General features: G+C 42.2%; 1 protein-coding gene across 1 annotated transcript in view; it reads left to right on the top strand.

Annotated features, from left to right (window-relative positions):
- Window positions 1–6961, top strand: part of LOC129132406 (SET-binding protein-like) — a 232488-nt gene extending 225527 nt beyond the window's left edge. The window contains exons 3-4 of the mRNA XM_077193200.1: window positions 3328–6784; window positions 6912–6961. Of these exons, the coding sequence (XP_077049315.1) occupies window positions 3328–6784; window positions 6912–6961 (3507 nt within the window). The remainder of the gene's footprint in view (window positions 1–3327; window positions 6785–6911) is intronic.
- Window positions 6962–16422: the final 9461 nt, after the last annotated feature.

Below are 16422 nucleotides of genomic sequence, written 5' to 3'. Positions count from 1 at the left end.
ATGATGGACCAGAACACCTTCATTGTTATTGCAAATAACCAGAAAAGTCATATGCCCATTTTTATATGCTCATGAAAGATATCTCAACATCAATTTGCCAATAACATGTATGCTTAGTGGTCACTAGATAATGCACCATGGGCTTGAGAGTGTTTAGCCCTTTTCAAATCCTGCTGAAGTTGCTCAGAACTGGGGACATCTAATTTCCCAGGTCAAAATCATTTTATGTTGACAGCCTCCTTGCCCCAAAACTGTTGCAAACACCCTGAAAAGGGATCTAATTGTGAAAAGTACATATTATATGGCTCTACGCAGATATTTACTATATGTATTATGTTGCATTGATTAGTAGTGCTGTATTAACATTTTAATAGTATGGTAAATGTACTTTTGTAGTTAAAATGTAGCTTTTGTAGTTAAAATAGAAACTATGTATGTGGGATATTTTTTTAAAGAGGAATGAGGTACTCACACTGAGATAGCAGTCACAGGACACCTAAATCTTTCAGAGAAAAAGAATTTATTGCTCCCTTATCAGAAGAAACTAACTCCTTCCTGCCTCGCTCATCCCTGAAGGTGCTGTCAGGATTAAGAGGAAGAAGTTGACACTGGCCAGACAGAATCCATTGTTTGGATGGCATTTATGCATCATGTCTGAGATGTATGAATATGCAACAGGCTATTGCTTTTAATGGTTAATCCTCTGTTAACGGGTGTCCTTTTTCGGGCTTATTTTGCCCAGAAAAAGGTACCCGGACCGTCCGTAACTCTTTGTTTTTATTGTCCCGTATTGTCTTAATCCTAATTGTCCAAATTTTTATTACTCTAATTATATTACTATTTTTATAACCATTTTATTACTATTAAACTTTTAAAATTTTAAAAAACAAGTGATTGGCGCTTTTCACATAATGTAACACTACTGGTAGAAACTTAATTGTAAGAGAGTGTTTGCATGTGAAAAACATGTCCACTCTCCTGTGAAAATTTGAAAAGTTTAATAAAGGACAATAGGAGACAAGGACCATAGAGCAAAGATTATTACGGCCGGGTGCATCTTGGCACTCAGCCAAGAGCACACTGTTACCTTCAGGGATACCCCTTAAATACTTTTTCCCTTACATCAGCCCATTGCATATTCATAAACCCTTATGCATATCCATAAACTAGTTTACATATTCCAGGAACAATTTTACATGGCCCCTCCTTGGGATCTGCCTTTTTAGAGCATGCGTGTTTCTTGGCTGTGGTTTTGGCTCCTTCTCTTTATCACTTCCAGTTTGGGCCTTGGTCCACACTGTCTTCAGACAATGAGTGCTGATAGTTGGCATATCTGTAGCAGGTGTCCTCATCCTATGTTCATTGGATGTTATCCCATCCAAGCAGGCATTTTACACAAGCATAGCTATTTCAGAACTATGTCTAAGCTTAATTAACAACAGAAATAAAAACTATATCTTTATAACATATAAAATCCATTTTAATATTTGTGAAAAGCCAATATTATAATATGTATCTATAACATGCATAAATACAAGACACTTAGCAGTTGTTTTCTACTCTTTTCTTGGTTACACATTTAAGTCTCCCATCATTTATTTGGCATTCAGAACTGTGTCATTACAGTTTGCTTAGAACAGTTGTCTGTGGTGGTGTTCACAGGGATCCCAGGATGAGAGAAGAGATGAGAATATTGACTCCATGTTTCAGAAGGCTATTTATTATTTTATTATATATATTATATTTAAAGAAAATTATATATTAAAACTATACTAAAAGAATAGAAGAAAAGATTTCATCAGAAGGCTAGCAAGCAATAGAAAGGAATGGAATTATAATAAAATCTTGTGACTGACCAGAGAGTCTGAGACAGTTGGACTGTGATTGGCCATTAACTAGAAACATCCACATGAGACCAATCAAAGATCCACCTGTTGCATTCCACAGCAGCAGACAATTGTTGTTTACATTTTGTTTCTGAGGCCTCTCAGATTCTCAGGAGAAAAATCCTAGTAAAAGAATTTTTCATAAAATATGTCTGTGACAGTTGTCTGCAGTACTAGCTGTACAAAATCACCTGTACAACTTGATCCAGAGCTTTACCAAAAAAAGCTCCTAAATGTAACAGAAGAAAACAAATTACTAGAAAAAGTCAGTTAATGAAAGCAAAAGAAAAAAATTGTTTCTGCTTTAAGAGACTTCTCAAAAAGTTACAGCTGTAGCAAAACAATTTCTTCAGCTGAAGGAGGCCCAGCAAGAAAAAAACCACAAAACTTTCTTTTGCTCTGCAACAGTGTTATGAATTGAGTGAAAGCGTTTGACAAGCCCTGCCCTAGTTTCAGATTTTTGGCAGCAGCTTAAATTCGGTAGCAGTCCAATTGAAATGGTGGTTGCAGTCCTCCTGGAGTGACAGATGTGGTTCTGTTGAAGCAGTGATCCTGTAGAAGGGTATAGTCTTCCTCTGAAGATCCAGTAGTGGTGTAGATGGGCCTGGTCTTCCTCTGGGAATCCAGTGCAAAAGGCTGCCTGTGGTCTTCCAAATCTCTGATTATATCCAGGTAGGAATACTTGGCTCCTCCCTCTGGGCAGAGCTTCTCACAATGGGATGATGTAATTTTATCAGTCATGCAGTGAGACTCAATGGCCCATTAACAGAAACTATCTCTGCAGAGGAAGGATTGGTCATGGAAGAGATAAAGAAAAACTGCCCAATTAACAGAAGATAACTGCCCCACCTCTGACAGATAGGAATAGAATACATACCCCCATTTCCAACCTAAGACAAGGACATAGCCTCAAGCTGCATGAGGGGAGGTTTAGGTTGGACATTAGGAAGAATTTTGTTACTGAAAGGGTGATTAGATATTGGAATGGGCTGTGCAGGGAGGTGGTAGAGTCACCAGCCCTGGAGGTATTTAAGGACTGACTGGATGTGGCACTTAGTGCCATGGTCTAGTTGTGATGGTGGTGTTTGGTCTTAGGTTGGACTCAATGATCTCAGAGGCCTTTTCCAACCTAATTGATTCTGTGATTTTACTTGTTCTTTAAATTAAAAATCAGTAGAATGTGTTTCCTTAGCAATTTTGCATTTATAGAAATATTTCCCTTTTTTTAGAGTGGGAAAACCAAACAAAACTTTTTTACAATGCATGAATCTAAATGCAAATTTGGCTCAAATATAAGACTCTATAAAGGTTTCTAACCCTTACAAGAACATTGGTTAAGAAGAGTTGTCATTCACTGTACAAAATAAAGAGCTGCAACCAGGGGTTATAAATGGACTGATAAACTAATTTTTTTTTCTTTTTATTTTCTGCTACCTTTCAGGTTTATGACAGACCACAAAAACATTCTGCTCTGTACTATGATCCAGGTGTCCAACAAGATTTCACCAGTGACACCTTAAAATCAAAGCACCAGCAGAAAAGTAACAACCAGCACCATCTTGACTGGTCAGCAAGCTCTGATACTGGATTCACTTCTCAAAGTTGCTTTGTTAACACAGAACCCAGTAGAGAAGCAGTTAGTGCCACCAAGGTCTCCATTATGGAGCCAGGAGTTTCCTTCAGCAAATCCCAGGCAAAAAAGTCCTGCGCCAGCAGCACATGGGGGCAGCTGTCAGCCAGTAGTAAAGAGCTTGCCATTTGCAGTGCAGTCCCATCACCCAACAGCATCAGCAGGGCTGTCCAGCTGAGCAGTGCCTCCGAGTGCAATGGGCTTTTGCCTCTTGGAGATCAAGAGGGAGGTGTGCAGCTGGAAGCCCCCAATCAGCCCACCAGGAGTACAAAGAAGAAGTCCTGCAAAAACAATTTTCTAAGTCAAGCCATCCAAACCACAGACATCGAATGGGTAAAGAGTGCTCAGAAAGCATTTGACAGCAAATCCCATGACAGCGTGGAAGGAAAAAAGGAGTCTTATTCAATGGACGGTGTGTTGGATACATCACCCTCAAATCAGAATCCCATTTCTGCTAGCAGTTGTGAAAGTGACACCAGTCGCATGCAAATTACTATCCCAATAAAGTCTCTGACAACAGATACTTCTGGCCACAAAAGGAAAAAAAGGCAGTCCACAAAATCTTTCATAGAGAAAACTATCCAGGAGAAAAGCCTGCCTTCTGAACTTGCTATGACCAGTGAAGTAGCAAACAGGACTAGCTCTCAGCTAGAGGGGAGTAAAAAAGAACGTCAAGCCACAAAGACAGGAAAAGTGATTGAAAATGAGTCCCCCTTAGTAGCTACTGACAGTGGTGTGTTCACTGACAAAGCCTCCCCCAACTGTGCCACCAGACTCAGAAAATCTGTATCTGTGACATCCACTCTCATACCCACTGGTCTTCCCACAGCCAGCAAATTATCTGAAGTCCAGCACCCCAAACGTGCAGCTAAGTGGCGATGGACCTGTAGCCAACCTAAATCTATCCTTCAGGAGACCTCCATGACAACATCTGAGAAGCTGATGGTAGAGCCTCCTTTAGCCTATCCAATCACACCATCTAGCCCTCTTTATACCAATACAGACAGTCTTACTGCGATCACACCTGTCAAGAAAAAAAGAGGACGACCAAAGAAACAGCCTTTGCTCACTGTTGAAACCATTCATGAGGGAACCTCCACCAGCCCAGTGAGTCCAATCAGTCATGAATTTCCAGGAACAAAGAAAAGGAAGAGGAGAAGGAATCTGCCCAAGTTGGCCCAGATAGTTCCAGGAGAGGACAAGTCCATCAGTGAACTCAAGTTTCACAAAAGGATCGTGAAGCTTGGGGTTTTAGATAAGAAGACCATCAAGACCATTAATAAAATGAAAACCCTCAAGAGGAAAAACATTCTCAATCAGATCTTGTCCTCCTGCTCCAGCTGCATAGCTCTGAAAGCAAAAGTCCAGACCCTGTTTAGTGTTGGGCCAACCATCACTGATGCTAGACTAGGGAAGCAGATCAATGTCAGCAAGAGGGGGACTATCTACATTGGTAAAAAACGGGGCAGAAAGCCAAGGGCAGAGCTGCACCCTCAGACAGAAGAACCTAAGACAGCCATCAAGCACTCAAGGCCTGTTTTCAGCCAGCCAGAAAACCCAGCAGTGCCTTCCAACCTGCAATCACTTGTGGCATCATCACCAGCAGCTATTCATCCACTTTCAACACAGTTAGTGAGGATTAATGACAACCTCAGCCCTGCAAGCACTGAAACTAATTTTTCAGAGTTAAAAACTATGCCAAAACTTCAACCTATCAGTGCTCTTCCTCCAAAAACCCAGAAAGGAATGCACTGTAAAACTTGGAAGCTGTCTCCACCCTGGTTAATGGCTAATTCACCTTCTCACCTCTGTGAAATAGGTTCTCTGAAAGAAGTCACGCTGTCGCCAGCAAGCGAGTCTCACAGTGAGGAAACCATCCCGAGCGACAGTGGGGTAGGTACAGACAACAACAGTACCTCTGACCAAGGCGAGAAAAGCTCAGAATCCCGCCGGAGATACTCCTTTGATTTCTGCACCCTGGACAATCCTGAGGCTATCTCATCTGACACCAGCATAAAGAACAGGCATGGTCATCAGCAGAAACATCTCATTGTGGATAGCTTTCTCTTTCATGAGGGTATTAAAAAGCCAAAGCATAAGAGGAAAAGGAAAAGCCAGCAGAACAGAGATGACCTCCAGTTTCTGGCAGACCTTGATGAACTCATCAATAAGTTTCAAATGTTCAGGATTTCTCATAAAAGTTATACATTTTATCATGAAAATCCATATCCCAGCATCTTCAGGATTAATTTTGGTCACTACTACCCTGTGCCATATATCCAGTATGACCCATTGCTCTATCTTCGCAAGACCTCTGATATAAAGTCTAAGAAGAAGCATGGTAGACCTGCCAAAACCAATGATGCCATGACAAAGGTGCCTTTTTTACAAGGGTTTGGTTACCCTATTCCCAGTGGGAGTTACTATGCACCCTATGGAATGCCTTACACATCAATGCCTATGATGAATCTTGGTTACTATGGTCAGTATCCAGCTCCTCTGTACCTGTCTCACACACTTGGAGCGGCTTCCCCATTTATGAAACCTACTGTGCCCCCACCCCAATTCCATGCAAGCTCTCATATGAAGATGTCCACCACTGCCAAACATAAAGCAAAACATGAAGTGCACCTACAGGCCCCTATGGGAATGGGTCTTGGAGACATGCAGTCCTCTTTGGCTCCTCCAAAAGTTGGAGGAACAAGCCTTTCAAGTGGCCAACTTCACAAAAGGAAACCCAAACATAAGCATAAGGATGAGCAGATATTGGGGACACCTGAAGATCTGAGTGGTCTCTTTGCTAGCAAGTCCACTGGCTTCTTCAGCCATGCAATCAATGAAAGGCTAAGCAGCTCAGATAAAGACTTCTCCTTGCTCAATGAGAAAAGAAAACACAAGGAGAAGCAGAAACACCAGCATTGTGAAACCAGACACAAAGCCTCAAAGAGTAACTTTGAAGCAGATACACTGTCTGTGTTATCATTTTCTGATGCCCAGCAGTGGACACAGAGTAAAGATAATAGCAACTCAAGCAATGATCCCATTGACTCTTGCACAAAGAGATACTCTGGCAATACTGAGAGTAATGGAAGGTCAGAGTCCCTGGACATGTTTGATGAAATTAATTCCTCAAGTGAAAAGCAGGACAAGGATGCAAGTGGGAATAAAAGAAGCTTTGAAGGGTTTGGAACTTTCAGGGGAAAGGACATTCAGCCCTCCAGGATAAATAGGAAGAACAGAAGTACTCATGATTCTTCAGCTTCTTCAGGTAAACTCTGCTTTATTCTATTTTACCTTACTGCATTTAAATTTTAATGCCAAAGAGGGACTTGCCATCTACACCAAATATATTTATGGGTCAATAACTTCTCTGGCTTTTTGTAATTGACTGCCAGTCTGCATCCAGACTCTGGGGAGATCAACAAGAAAGTTGTGCATGCCTTAAGCCAAAACCTTTAAAAGTCTTTGAGTTGTTGCACAACATTTTTTTGAATATTTGTCCTGCCTTCACCTATCTCTCATAGTTTGCTGAGCTTCCTCAAAAAATCTCACCATTACATTCTGCAACAGCATCAATTATAATACCTGTTGGCAAGGTAGGTATCCCTCATCGGTGTCAGCTCTCACGGGGTGGTAGTCGTTGCCCAGCCTTTGGGAGAACAGCCACAGCACAGAGGGAAGAATCTCTGCTCTGACTCACAAAGCATACAAAAGCCATGTGTTGATGAGAAGGACCAGATGCATGGGAAGTTGTCGAGCTGGGTCTGTGTCCCATGACTGCTGTTGTGTACTGCTGATCCAGAGGGACTCATCATGGTGATGGTTGTGCTGAATATATAGAGATCCTGGGTACAATACCAGTGTAAATCTGTCACTTCCAGTTGGCAGATGTCATGTAAAGTAATTATCCTGAGCACTGAGTGGCTATGGGAAGGGACTAGTTTAATGGAAGCAATAAACCCTCACCAACTGATTCTGAAGAGTTTTAGGTCTCATGACTTGGATGTATAAGCTGCGTAGATGAAGAAGGAAGAAACTCCTTTCAGATGCTAAGGACATCTGTTCATCTCCTGCAGAGGGGCAAAGAAAGGAATCTGAATCTTGTCTGAGAGACTGAATTGTACTTTACTAAAGGGAGATGCTTTTTTGATGACACAGATGCAGGTGTTTTGCTGCAATATAAATGAATTTAGCTTGGAAGCAAGCCCAGAGCTCCTGCACTGTCAGGTATTTATCACAAAGCAGATTTCACACAAGGTTCTAGAAAAGGGTGAGCTTTACTGAACCAACCAGTGGTGGATGACATTGTGATGTGCTAAAAAAAGAGCTTCAAAAAAACCCGTAATTCATAGCCTTCAAAATTAAAAGAGAATCAGCCTAGAATTTGTATAACCTGCCAAAAAGGCTCCAAAGTTTTTTTTGACTTGTAACTGAGTTCCAAAGACTGCTCAGGCTTAAGCCACCTAGACATTTCCATTTCCTTCACCGAGACCAGTATCTGGACTATAGCAATGAAAAACAGTCTAAAATGAGAGCTTACCCAATGAAAACATTCCCATTCATGATACTGTATTATATCAGACCAATTGTGACACCCAGAAATGAGACACAGAAACATATTGGAAAAGAGACTGAATTCAGTCACTGGTTGTATCAGGGTTACTACATACCTGACAAATAACAAAAATATTCTCCAGCAAATGCTCCAGTGTCTATTGCATTAAGGAAGTTGTGTCCTAGAAGACAAGGGTTAAAAGTCTTGAAAAATTTTAACAAGGCTATTTATTGGTCTTTTAGTGGAAGTTTATGATTTCACAGTTTGATAACAGTTGGATTTGTAGCCTTTTTGCTTTTTGAACAGATGTTTGCTAAACCTTTACTTCCAATTTAATATATTTCACTTAGATGCAACAAATTGTCAAAATTCTCAATACTGCTGAACTCAAAAGAGTTTCCAAAGTAGAGGCATGATCCCCACCAGGCTTGCTTGGAAATATAATTAGTTAAAAAAGGCCATTTAATGTTATTTTCCTTCAGTTTATTGTCCACGCCGATAAAAACATAAGATGGTGTGGTAGAACTTGCAATAGGAGCTCTGCCAGATTTGCTGTTTAAACTTTTAAAACTTTTTTTAATATCTTTTAAACCATGACACTGTTTAAGATCTCAGTGCAGCTTTTTATCCTCTCTGCCTTTGACCTTCACTGGAATTCCCAACATAGGTCCTCACTTGAGTCTAGCCATAACTGCTGACCAGTTCTCACTGAGGGGGGAATGAAACTTTTCCATTATAATCTTCACCTTCTTTCTGCTAATTCACCTTACATTTCCCTGTGATGGCTAAACAGTGATTGACTAATCAGAAAATAAAAGGTAAAAGAAAAAAAGTCCTATAAGATCATATAGCTCTGTCCCAGGAAACCACTTCCATAGCTTAATTGCTCTTTTCATTTGGTATTTGTCATTTTTCACAATATAAAAATTATATATAACAGAGATAAGAGGAGACACCCTAAATATTTAGATGAAAGATGAAAATAGATTTATATCACAATTTCAGTATTATTTTTACTGAGTGGACATTTTGGTATGCTCAGTAATACCATTTGTAACTTCATTGTATGTTGCTGGAGATGAAATATGGAGCAAACCCACCTGCATTCAGTGGAGATATCTGTGATACAAGGGTTGAGAGAACCATTAGGTGCTCTTAGGCATTCAGGAATTGCAGTTTGTTTCAATGTAGTGTTCTGGTGCAGGTGCCATTGAATTGTTGCTATTTTAAAATTTTTATTTGTGTTGTAACAGCATTTAGCTATTTTTGAAAAGTTCAGTGTTCTCTGCTGCTATATAGTGGTCATGCATATGGTAGAAAACAGTCCTGTCATATAGCCTTAAAGCCTATATATGATTTTACAATCTAGAAATATCAAGATGTCAAGGGAAGAGTTTTTCCTCTTACTTTCTGGAGGAGCTGGTTGCAGTCTGATACAAATGGACTGACAGCTTAGACAAGTCCTGCCCTTGACTCAGATTTCTGGCAGTAGCTCTGTTTGAGGTGGCCTACACCCCAGATGGTTCTCACTCACAAGTTCTTAAGAATGGCTGATTTGGTCTATTATAAAATGAATTATTTATTGAATAGACACAAGATTACCAGACAGAAGATTTTAAACAGACTTATTTACTTACTACACAGAATAAACAAAAAGAACTATTAGTAGATAAAAATACAGTGCACAATAAAAGGTACCTATATTACAGCTAGTGAATAAATAGTATAGGTTAGGAGTCAATGTAGCTTACCACCAAATTGATGATGGAGGTTCTTCACTCAATTCCCAGGAAAGTAACCACAAAGATGCATCCAAACCTTGATGAGAAGCCCTACACGTTTTCATGGTGTGTGCAAAAGACTTCTGCTTTGTGAAAGTTTTGTGTAGCTTTTATAGTTTGTAAAGTGAAGTGTCTGTCAGTCAGAAATTTCATCTTATCTCCGTACATCTTGTTCTCAAGGCAAGATGTTTATTGTCAGCTGGGGATTGCACCCCACTGGCGCCATAGATAACTCACTATGACAGATGTCCAGCCTGGGTTACCTGAACAATGCATGTGAAGGGGAGAATGCCCAGAGCTATCACACCAGCTGATAGACTGAACAGATAAGACAGAGTGGAAATTATCCAGAGTAGAAATCCATTTTGATTTAGGTAGAATGTACATCTTTGAATTAAGTCTGTAGCTTGCAAACACAGCTGTTTGGTCTGACTGCCTATTCTCGCAAAAAAAAAACTATGCTCGAAGAAACTGCTTCAGCCGAAGGACAGAGATCGGGGGGGCCTTGAACTTTGAAACAGACGAAGAGACTGTGGGAGACAGGGCAGGGTGACCCAGGAGTTCTTTCTGTACTTTCTGATAAAAAACTAGCTGCAAGGGTAACTAGACGCAAGTATAAGGCAAAATCAGTAAAATGAATATGTATGAAGCTATTGTGAAATTCCATGTATATGGATTAGTAAGGGAAATAAAAAAGGATTTGGAGTTCCCAGAGGTATGTATGTCTTTGAAGGGGAGCGATCCCCACGTGTGTCCAGCGCTGTAATAAACATACCGGCTTTACAACTTTCACAAAGTTGTGGAGTTGGTTTTCTTTTTTCGCAATTCATTATGGCGAGCCAGCCAGGAGATTTTCCGTCCTCGCAGGGGCAGAGGGGAGAATGGACCTTCTTGGTGCGCCCTGGGGATGTTCCCTGGAGGGGGCACCACTCTGTCTCACAATGACCTGCTGGTGTGCGGATAAACGGTATCGAGGGGCCCTGGGGGAGAGAGAGAGAGAGATAGGACTGCTGGGTAAGTCACTCAGAGATGTCTGAGTGCGCAGCCTCGTTCCTGTGCCTGTAGGCAGCTATTGGCCGATAGAGTGGCTGGAGACGAGTTCATTGTTCGATAGGGCAACCGCTAGCGATTCTGGGGGTGAGTCAACTGAACCCGAAGTTTGTATGCTTGTGGTGTCCGGACATTGTATGGTTAATGCATTGTGTGGTTAATGTTAATGTGTTTGTAATCGTGTGAGTGCGTGGTGTATAAAAGAGAGTGAACGAGCGAGCGAGTGTACCCACGGCGCGGGGGGGAAGTTCTACCCGTGTCTGAAGCAGCCACGTGAGGCCTGGGGCACCGGCTGGGGCAGGCTATGGGGGCAGGGAGTGCCCCGCAGAGAAGTTGAACAAGTGGAGAAACATGGGTGAGGACATTTATTGTGTTTAAAGGTGGTGATTTGTGTAGATTATGCACATTTTAACCGTGGCTAGACGAACTCAGGGGGTTCCTCTGCCCCAGTAGTTTGGACTTGATCCCTGGAATTTTACTGTGTGCTGTTATTTTGATTGTGTGCAGAGTGTGTGAGGACCAGAGGAAACTGATGTGGGTAGATGCTGAAGTGCTTTATGCTGTGTTGTGTTGAGAAAAGTGGGCACTTTGAGAGATACCCCTCTCCCGGTGAGTTTGTGTGGTTCTTCCCCTGCATTGTGGTAATTTGATTCTTGGGATTGTAGGGTTGTGTTTGTGGAGATTTTAGGATTTTGTTTGCAACAAGTGTAGCATTTTACGCAGAAAAACTGCAGTATGGTGATTTATGTCTAACTATGGTAAAACAAATTAAAGGAATTCCAGGAATTCCCCTCCCACAGCAACTTAAGCCCTGACTCTCAAGGATTTGAGATATGGGGAGGGGTGGGGGAGGTCTGTGTTTGTGGGCATGTTGTAGTGTGTTTTATGCTTGTTCAGTTTTCCCTCCATTGTTCTCTCAGAAAGTCCTGCCCTGTTACCAGTTTGTGTCAATCCCCAAACCCCTCCCCAGTTGTCTTGGTTACCAAATGTATCTTTCTTGTTCCCCACCCCTGGCAGCCTGCCTGTCACTCGACACCCCTGCCTCTTTTTCTAGAGAGTTCGGGCCAGGGTGTCGAGTGATTGGGTTAGGGGCCAGGGTCCCTCCCGCAACTGTGTTTGATGGGTTCTCCGATCATGCCAATCCTTAATGTATCCCTCTCTGATTTGCTATCTTTCACCCCTCCCACCCTCTGTAAAACCGAGGCTTTTCCCTACCTCGGGGCTCTCAGCTTCTTCCACCAAAAAACTCCACGTTTCCCTACCAATAAAACCACCCCCCCGAAGAAACTGAGGGTCGCCTCTTCATTTCATCCTGCGACTTCGGAGCTCTTTACTGCGGCCACACGTCCGCAAGGCTTGACATCGCCTTAGGCACAAGGCCCTGACTCCGGGTTGGGGAAGTGCCTTACTGGCTGGAGGTTGGCTGGACACTTATCTAGCCTGGGCGTTTCACTTTTCACCGGCCACTGCTCCATGGGCATATTAGAGTTTTTGCTGTAACAGGCACAGCCTTTTGCAAGGCAGCAAAGTGAGTGTCAGTGGAAACAATGCTTTAATTAGATTGTGCAAGAAGAGAACTGGAAAAGACTGAGATTTTGTAAAACAGAGTTTAGGTGGAGGAGACCAAGACAGGCATTTTGTCATTTGTGTTATTCTAAGGAAACAAAGGCTATTCAGAGAGCTATAAGGATTTTAGTAGCAACCAGTCGCAAGAAGCAAAGTAATAGGGTATTTGAATTATTAGAAAATAAAGTTTCAAGTAATTTAAGAAACCCAACAGAAATAATTAAAGCTGAGTGTGCTCAGCCTATTTTATACCCCAAGACTTTGAATTAAGGCAAAGAGTTGGGATGGGGTAGAAAGATGGGAACTAAGAAAATAGAGTTTTTAGTAGACACGGGAGCAACATACTCAGTGTTAAATAAAGCTTTGATGCCTATAACAGATTATTATGTTATGGTAAGGGGGCAACTGGCCAATATGGAAAAGCATACTTTGCAAACCATCAAAATATTCATAGGTTTTTCTATATGCCCAACTCTCCAAAGGTCCTGTTGGGTAGGGACTTCTTGGAGCAGCTGGAAGCCAAGATCACATTTAAAGATGGGGAGATTATTTTGGAGGTAAAGGATCAACAATATGTAGACATACTAGGCTTAATTGTAACAATTAGTGCAACTGAAATTGAAAATAAGGATGAAATTAACAAGAAAATAATGGATCCAGTGTTTCCTGGGGTATGGGCCTCTAACATACCAGGGAGGGCAGAGAATGCACCTTCTGTGCAAGTTAAGGAAAACAAGAAGCTAGGGTCAGGCAGTAAAAGCCTGATCTGCACCTGGTACTGGCAAACCCATACACCTTACTAACATGTTTAGCACCTGAGCTAACCTAGTTTACTGTTTTACATCTGAAAGATGCCTTCATTTGCCTCCCTACCCATGAAGCCAGCCAGAAAATTTTTGCATTTGAATGGGAAAGCCCTAAAAGCAGGCACAAAACCCAGCTCACGTGGATTGTGTGCTTCAAGGCTTCAAAATTCCCCCACTCTGTTTGGGGAACAACTTGCAAAAGATCCAGAGTCCTGGGAAGCTCCACAGGAAGAAGGAAAAAGCCTTTTAAATTTCCTAGGACTCCAAAGATACAGAATATTAAAGAAAAAGGCACAGCTAGTGAAACAGAAGGTAATCTACCTGGGGTACAAGGTTACTGCTGGGCAACGGACTTTAGGGCAGGCTCACAAGGAAGCCATATGCCAAACCCCGAAACCCCAGACAACAAAGGAACTCCGAACCTTCTTAGGCATGGCAGGGTGGTGCCAGCTGTGGGTTTATAATTACGGACTGTTCGTCAGATAGAGATCTCCAGTGGACAAAGGAAGCCACATGGGCCTTGCACCAGCTAAAGAGTGTCCTTGTGTCAGCTGCAGCTTTGGGACTTCCAGATGTAAGTAAACTATTCTTTCTATTTGGGTCCATATCGGAGGGCAGTTGCTTACTTTTCCAAGCAACTAGATGCAATGGCCAAAGGATGGCCAGGTTGCCTCAGAGCTGTAGCAGTAGTCATGCTGAATATTCAATAAGCACACAAATTTACCCTGGGACAAAAACTGACTGTACTAGTGTCTCACACAGTATCCATAGTACTGGAAGTAAAGGGCGGCCACTGGCTTTCACCACAGAGGTTCCTGGAGTACCAGGCCATCATGATGGAACAAGAACTAATATTGTCAACCCAGCTTCTTTTCTCAGTGGAAATCAAGGAGAAGCAGTACACCATGATTTCCTGCAGACCATTGAAGCTACTTACTCCAGCCACCCAGACTTAAAGGACACACCTTTGGACGATGCAGACACCTGGTTCACTGACGGGAGTAGCTACGTTGCCAATGGAAAGCGACATACTGGATACGCAGTGACCACCTGCAGAGAGGTAATAGAATCCGGACCCTTACCAGCAGGCACCTCTGCGCAGAAGGCCAAGATAATTGCCCTGACCCGTGCCTTGGAAATGGCAAAAGGAAAGAGAATAAACATCTACACAGACTCAAGGTATGCATTCGGACTTTTGCATGCACATGGAGCCATGTGGAAAGAGAGGGGACTGCTGACCTCACAAAGAAAGAACATCAAACATGCACAAGAGATAATCCAGCTGCTGGAAGCAGTTCAGCTGCCTGAAAAGGTGGCAATTATGCATATTAAGGCACACCAGAGATTGAGCTCAGAATTGGAAGAGGGAAATGAGCTGGTGGATAGAGAGGCAAAGGAAGCAGCAAAAGGTGAGGTAACTATTGAAGGAGCTCTAATTCCAGATGGACGAATTTCCCTTGAAAGTAAGCCAGAATATAATAAGAAAGAAGACTAATCAAAGGTCAAAAAGGGACATACAACCAAGAAGGGTAGGCTACCATTGAAGGCAAGCTGATAATCGCTTCCCATTTGTTACGGTCACTAGTAAGGGAGGAGCACCAAAAAAACACACTGGGGAATAGATACCCTGAACACATATTTGATTGAAAGAATCATTACCAGGAATCTATATGCCACTATTACTGAAGTGACCTAACAGTGTGATCTTTGCCTTCAGACTAACCCCAAAAATACCCCCAGGCCAAAACCTTAGTCAGATTGGGAGGAGCCATGGGCCTGGACAGCAGTGGCAAATTGACTTTTCAGAACTTCCAAGGAAAGGGGGGTATTGGTATTTATTAGTATTGACAGATACATTTTCAGGGTGGCCAGAAGCGTTCCCCACCAGAACTGTTAAGGCTCTAGAGGTGACCAGGGTATTATTACAAGAAATAATACCATGCTTCCAAGTTCCAGCCACAATATCCTAGGATAGAGGATCACATTTCATTTCCAGAATAGTGCAACAGATTAGTAGCCACCAGGGCATAGATTGGGAACTTCATACTCCATACCACCCCCAATCAAGCAGCCTAGTAGAGAAAATGAATCATTTGATTAAGCAGCAGATTGTAAGACTGGGGGCAGGAAGTTAATCTACCCTGGCCCCAAGCTCTTCCACTGGCACTATTGTGAATTTGAACTAAACCTAGAACTAAAGAAAGGCTGAGTCCCTTTGAAATGCTTTATGGAAGACCATATAGAATACAAAAGGGAATGTCCACCCACAATGGAAGGTAACATTGGCCACCTACATGGTGGCTTTAAGCAAACAGCTCAGAGAAATTGAGAAACATGTGGCTGGAACTCGGAGTAGGGAGCTAGATGGACCAGTACATAACACACAGCCTGGAGATTATGTATATGTTAAGTCTCTTACAGAAAAGACTTTGGAACCACAGTGGGAAGGACCATTCCAGGTGCTTCTCACCACCTTCACCGCAATCAAGATCAAGGAGCAGAATGCCTGGATCCAGCACTCTCGAGTGAAGAAGGCCCCAGAAGCCCCTTGGAGAGTGACATCAGGAGACAATGAACTGAGACTAAAACTTACTCAGGCAAAATGAGTATATTGCAGCTGGGGGTAGTTTGTAATTTCATTTAAAGAATTGTTTTGTGTATAATTATAACTGGAGTCTTAGAATTAGAGAGTACCTCTATCCAAAGCGATGCTGAATGGCCTTGGTCCCAGGCTTTTAATCAGTATACTGGATCCATGGGAGAACCTTCTGAGATAAAAGATATAAACCTATCCACTGTAGTAATCCACAGGAATCAGGTATATGAGGAGCAGGAGTGGCAGGAACGGGAACTGTGGACACTTCAAGGGATCAGAAGAGACAAAATCAAGGTAGGATGCTAGGTGGTCAATGGGACCACTCATGAGAGAGCAGATGAAATTAGTGTCTCAGCCTCTCCTGTATACAGGCATCAGGAAGTTAGTGATAGCCCAAGTAAATCAGACTGTTGGTGTAATTTCACATTAATACAGCCTGTAGAAGTGACTTGTCTTTGGGCTCGTGATGCAATTGGGCTCTCATTTAAATTTAAAATAGGTGCTATACCTTTTACAATGGCAAGACCTTATACAACTCACATCAGTACTCAA

The sequence above is a fragment of the Agelaius phoeniceus genome, chromosome W (genome assembly GCF_051311805.1).
Source record: "Agelaius phoeniceus isolate bAgePho1 chromosome W, bAgePho1.hap1, whole genome shotgun sequence".
In the NCBI taxonomy this organism is placed as follows: Eukaryota; Metazoa; Chordata; class Aves; order Passeriformes; family Icteridae; genus Agelaius; species Agelaius phoeniceus.
The sequence above is the reverse complement of the archived record's forward strand: the minus strand, read 5'-3'. Positions and strand labels throughout refer to the sequence as shown.